Raw genomic sequence first — 6000 nt, 5'->3', positions numbered from 1 at the left:
CTCTAGCGAGAACAAGGTCACTCCGTGAGCAAGATGGACTGGATAGCCATCGAAAATTTGGAGGTACGTTTGCTTACCTTTGATAACAGTCACTGATTGATGAAAAACTCTATCAACTCATGCTGTTTTACTTTGAAGAAAAAAAATATCAGAAAAGGGCCATAAGGCCGTATTGATTCGAATCATATGGATGGCATACATATAAGTAAAAAAAAGATATATATAAACATCGTCAAAACTAAAGCGAGCGTGCGACAAAAAAGGTAGCAAAGTTGCTTTCATTATGAAAGCTTAGTGGTCAGGAAGGTTGAATAAATGACTCAACACACAGAATATACCATATTCTTTCTTTCACATCTTATTCTTTGACGTTTGTATTGACATTGGCATTCCATCTTATTATTATTATTTTTTTTTTGCACTTAAAGGCATGTATTTGCTCATTTTGTACCTGGTTTGAACAATTAACAGCATGATGAAATTGAAACGTCGTGAATCGATGCGTGCGAGGTTGTCACTCATATAATGAAATCAATGTGCCCTACTGTAAGGGACAATACGTGGGGAGGGTACTCACCCGATCTCTAATATCCTCACAGACGGTATGCTTCCTGAATGGTTGGCGTTCAGCTTCTTTTTCTTGTCGGTGCGCTTTTTTCTCCTACGGTACGCCGCACAGTCAATTCTCCTATAGTTCACCACTATGAAGACGATGATGTTGATGAGTAACAACGATGCTCCAACGGCAATGGTGACGTTCAGCTCCCTGGAGCTGCTCTGTACAGGAGGTGACTTGGTCCCCCGTCCTATCAGCACATCGGGCCCGGGTCTGGGTCTCCACCGGACGGACGTGCCCCGAGTGGGCGGATAATTTGGACATTTCGACAGATCGGGCTGTCCCGGTGGGGTTGCCATCTGTGACGGGGTCTGCACCTTCGGTAACCACTCTATCCAGAACATCAGTTTATTGGCACGATAATTGTCCCTTTGTCTTGGTCTCATGGCCATATACAAATAATCCTGATTTTCTGCAATGTACCTCGGCCAAACTACACCTTCGAACTTGTTGGGCCTGATGCCGAGAAAAGATGGCTTTTGCATTCCTGGCAGATTGGGATTCCTGGAAAGAACGCCACATTAGTGCCTGTCTCCAAAACCGTTTACATCAATCTAGCAACAAGTTGAAGACATATGCTTCGAATGTAACTGTACATAGCATCATAACAAACACATGGTTTGACATGGGGGTCACACTAAGTACATAATTATGATATTTAGTTCTACTAGCTTGGTTGGATAACGAAACTTGTTGGCTAACTATGTAACCGTTTCCTATCTTCATAAATGGCATAACTACACATATCAACAGGCAAGGAATGTTTGAACTAAACAAAACTTGCAGAAAACATAAAACGAAACCTTGTCAAAGAATGCAGGAGGCATCAGGAGAAAGAAGCAGGTGAAAGGCATACCACTTTAAACATGCCCACTTACCCAGTTTTGGCAAAGTTGGTCCAATATGTCATCAGAGCAACGCTGTACATATTGTCTTGGTCGGTAAAGTTAGAGAATGAGTACAGCGCACCCCTTCCCAGCTTTGCACCCACGGGAGCTCCGAATATAAATGGTAACTCTTCGCCGTGTACAGCTGCAGCCCACTCTGGTCCAAAGCCAACTTCTCCCCGGTACAGGAATGCATAGAAGAACGTGTTCCCTTTCAGCACAGGCGCAATCGCGTTCAGTGTAGTCACTGCTGGCTGGACGAAGAAGTAGTCCGTGAACAGAGCAACGGTGCTCTTTCTCCTCTTGATGTCGTTGTTTCTGTCGCTCCAGTCCGTGTAGCTAAACGTCACGGCATCTTTGATCTCCGGCTGTCTACTCTGAAAGACCTGCTGCACGAAGTTGTCTACAAGGCCTTCAAAATCGTCCTTGTTGATGCCATCATCTCCAACCCCCTTCACTCCGTCCACGTACATAAAACCGTCACTTTCCGTCACGCCAACCATGTAGTCATACGGCAAATTAGACATGTTCTTTGTAGTGAGTCTGGTCGGATCACTGGGGATGACGAAGAGGTCAACCACGGGGGCGAAGGCGAAATAATATCGCGATGGCTCTACTATCGATGTACTGATGTTAGCCAGAACGTCTGCGGACTTCCCACGGAGGCAATCTACCATAATTTTTGTGTTACTGTTATCACAGTTCACCTGGGAGGAGAAAACAGAATAGAATCTAGTGCACATGTCCTGTGATATACATGCGGGCACAAAATTATTTGCTTACGAACTTACTTGAGAGACAAACAGGTTTAGCTATGTCACTACGTAATTATGAGAGAATATCGCACCCTCAACAGAGACTACGTGTCGACCTTTCCGGCATATTGGTCCTAATCCTCTCACCCCCGCGTGTCAACATGGGCTCCTGTACACAAACTACTTTCTCCTGCTTTTCGTTTCCTGATTGACTTAACCTCATTTTCGCATTAAGTTGGTTAACCTGGTGATCAACAGAGCTTGCCAAGTGTCACTGGCGGAAGGTAATAGAAAAAAACTGTTTTTTGTAAATCTTATTACCTAGATGTCTAACCATCATGGACGTTAGCTATGTCACTGTTTGAGAGTCATGCCCCCCCCCCCCCCACATTTGGCAAATCACTCACAATTCCTGCCACTGCACTTGTGTAGTCAGAATGGTGACAGAGAATCATGAACAGTTAAATACTCAGGTCTGAAATCAAATACATTTACACGTAAATTCTTATCCAGTTATGGCTCTCAAATTACCTGCAAATGTTGTTTACTTAGACGTATAGCCTTTATAAACATAAACCTTGAAATAAATCTATTTCGACGGTATACGATGTGGCTTAAAGGATGGCTGAAACCATCACATATACCTGGTGGGATACATGTCAGTCTGTCGCTACTAGGGCAATTCCTGCTGTGTCATGCCCCGTGTCAAATAGGTTTACGCCATATAGGAACGTCAATAGCAGAACTCCTCCTGACTACAGTCAGCAAATAAATCACTTCGTGGCGTTTATTACAAAATCTATGTCAATCTGTCACGGCATTTTCAAAAAGGAAATACTGTTATATGATGTATTGTACCACCTTTTCTGAAAGTCTTTTATTTCAACACATCGAAAATATACTTTTGTTCATGCAACACAAAAGTTGGTGCTCAATAGCGTATCAGCTCGTCCAGTATTCACTTCACTTCCCGGATAGGGACCATAAAGCTAACTACAATGTAGTTTCAGTCGACATCAAACAAGAATCTTTGGACGCAATCAAGAGTTAATGTAACCGACGTTTCTGTGACCGTCTGGTACTTTCGGCATGGCACTTCTGACTGGTTCACATTGCACTACAGCATAGGTGTCGCTGTTTACCAACACACTAACACATACACACACACAAACACACTCACACTCACACACACACACACACAAACATAAACACACTCACTCACTCACACACACACTCACACACACAAACATAAATACACACGCACTCACACACACACACACACACACGCGCGCACATACACACACACAGTGACACACACACACACATTTATATACGTAAGATAATGCCTCACCTGTTTGGCAGCCGCTGTAGCGTAGGCTCTCCCGTTGCGGCTCATGGCCCATGTAGCTAAGGCGGATCCACTCATAGATATTCCACGCCGAAACTTGTCTGAATATAATGAGATAGAATTCAGAATGATCATACCTCTAGATCTAATATTAGTAATGGTTATGTTAATTCAAGACATAGCTTGTGAACAGGGGATAAATCTGTAGTGTATCGGTGTGCACGCTGCAATATTAGAATTGTATCATGTATAAACAATTGCGTCATATTACGTCAGCAGGTACAATGCAAACTTTAAGGTAAATAAGTAAGACGTTCGTCTACACGCTTTCTAACGTTCTATGTTAAACTAACAACATGATTATGGACAAAATTACTTCTGGCCTTTGGAGACAACATGAGTAGATGCACTGAGGCAGCGCCGGTTCCCGAGCCGAAGATCACGATGTTATGGGGGTCTCCTCCAAAGAAGCTGATGTAGCTGTTCACCCATTCCAGGGCCCTGATCTGGTCCCACAGGCCGTAGTTCCCTCGTGCATTGCCATCTTCTGTGCTAAGGAAACCTGAAGCAAAAAGTATAAGTTGAACAATGTAAGACTTAGATTGCCGCCTTGTCTAACACCTTTTTTGGTTACAAATGGAGGTGTTAGACCGGACTCGGTTTTTACACACGTCTGGGGTTTAGTGTACATACATTTAATTAGCTTGTATAATTTAGTTACCCCCTATTCCCGAGTTTAGCAGTTTAAAACGAAGACCCTCTCTCCAGACGGAGTCGAAGGCTTTCTTAGAATCGATAAAACATCAACAAAATGTCTAGAACACTCCCAGAATGCACAGTCATTACCACTGCAATTGTGACTGTTCCATACAAGCAGACAACCTCCAAAAAACAGAATATAGCGATTTTGTAATATGAAAATTAAGCACATTTTGTTTTAGTGTGTTCATTGTACAAGATATTACCTTTGCTTGTAAGGGACCGTACCGGAACGAAAAATTGCACAATCAAGCAAGGATGAAATGCTCGTGTATGTTATATAATCTATAAGTTACAAATGTAATTTGAAAATTTGTCTACACCTGTGTTAAGAAATGGGAAAGAACTTAATGAATATTTATGCAACATATGGTAACTTCTCTCCTCGTTTACTTAGTTATTTGACTAAAAATGTTAAACCCATGTTGGACATGGATACAACATCTTTGTCATTGTCATTACAACACACCCAGAAATGTCTATTAAATGTCTCGGCTTTCAAAAGCAAAAGTTTTATTCCCAAGCCTTTGGGAAGGAGCAGACAAAACAAATTCAAATTGAGACAGAAAATATGTTTTACATGTAAACACTGATGTATGAGATGCAGAGATATTGTTTTAGCTCATTCTGATTTTTATTTCACTACAGTGCCATCAACTATTGCTTTCTTTAATTTTTCTTTCGCACTAGAGTCCATTCCAAGACACCATGAGGGTTTTTAGGCAATATTTATAATTAGTCTGAATTATTTTGAATAAAAGAATATCTGAGCCACAATAATTAAGTTATTTTCAAAAAATTGACTAAGAAAATACTCATTTATTTGAATTTCTTTGAATATTTTAGAAACATTTTGAAAGTAACTGCACAAAAGTATCTTTATTTAGAATAATTGTGAAACCTCTCTGTGATTATTTCACATTTACAAATATTTACAAAAAATGGTAAACCTGGCCAAATGGTAAAATTAGTTTATTGCCCCCATAAAAGTAAGCCCTATTGTTGCATCTGTATATTTTTAGATTTCACTGCTGGGCACTGGTGGATCCTTTGTGGTTGGCCATTGTTGCATGGCACCCAACCATACTTTGCAAGGATGTGTGAATTGCTATCTTCCCAGCCCACCGAACCATTTACAAAATATGGTAGAAAATGGTAAATAATGGTAGAATGCTGTTATCATTATTTAGAAACCATTAGAAGTATCCAATTCCACACCATGAATATTTCCAAAGTTTTACAGGACCAGGGAAATATTTACAAAGTTGAAACAGTGTTAAAAATATTTCTGAAGTATCAAATGTCCGAGACATATAATTACAAAACTTTAAAATCAATTCTAAACAATGGCAACAAACATCCGCATGGTGTCTTGGAATGGACTCTATTCCGTAACAAACGTATAGAATTAGAGAGAGTGGGAAATGTAGAGACAGGGGAAATATAGAATGAATCGTTGTGCTACTTTTTGATGATTCAATAATGTCTTACACGGCAGATGACATCAGTAGGTATATGTTTTATATAATTTAATTCTTAATGTCTACAGTTTCTATTTCCGTTTAATTTAAGTGCTTCTGCTTTGTCATCAGAACCTGTTGACTTAACTCAAGATGCGATCTAAGCCTACACGAC

General features: G+C 40.6%; 1 protein-coding gene across 2 annotated transcripts in view; it reads right to left on the bottom strand.

Annotated features, from left to right (window-relative positions):
* The window catches only part of LOC118428126 (neuroligin-4, X-linked-like), a 57368-nt gene that overhangs the window by 5783 nt on the left and 45585 nt on the right, over positions 1-6000 (bottom strand). The window contains exons 3-6 of one of the 2 annotated variants that reach the window (XM_035838110.1): positions 3983-4168; positions 3610-3707; positions 1495-2210; positions 578-1120 (exon numbers count right to left, since the gene is read on the bottom strand). In XM_035838110.1, the coding sequence (XP_035694003.1) occupies positions 578-1120; positions 1495-2210; positions 3610-3707; positions 3983-4168 (1543 nt within the window). The remainder of the gene's footprint in view (positions 1-577; positions 1121-1494; positions 2211-3609; positions 3708-3982; positions 4169-6000) is intronic. The other variant, XM_035838109.1, reaches the window with a different exon arrangement.

The sequence above is a fragment of the Branchiostoma floridae genome, chromosome 12, assembly GCF_000003815.2.
Source record: "Branchiostoma floridae strain S238N-H82 chromosome 12, Bfl_VNyyK, whole genome shotgun sequence".
NCBI classification, from domain to species: domain Eukaryota; kingdom Metazoa; phylum Chordata; class Leptocardii; order Amphioxiformes; family Branchiostomatidae; genus Branchiostoma; species Branchiostoma floridae.
Note: the sequence above shows the minus strand (reverse complement) of the source record. Positions and strands in the feature narration are given on the sequence as shown.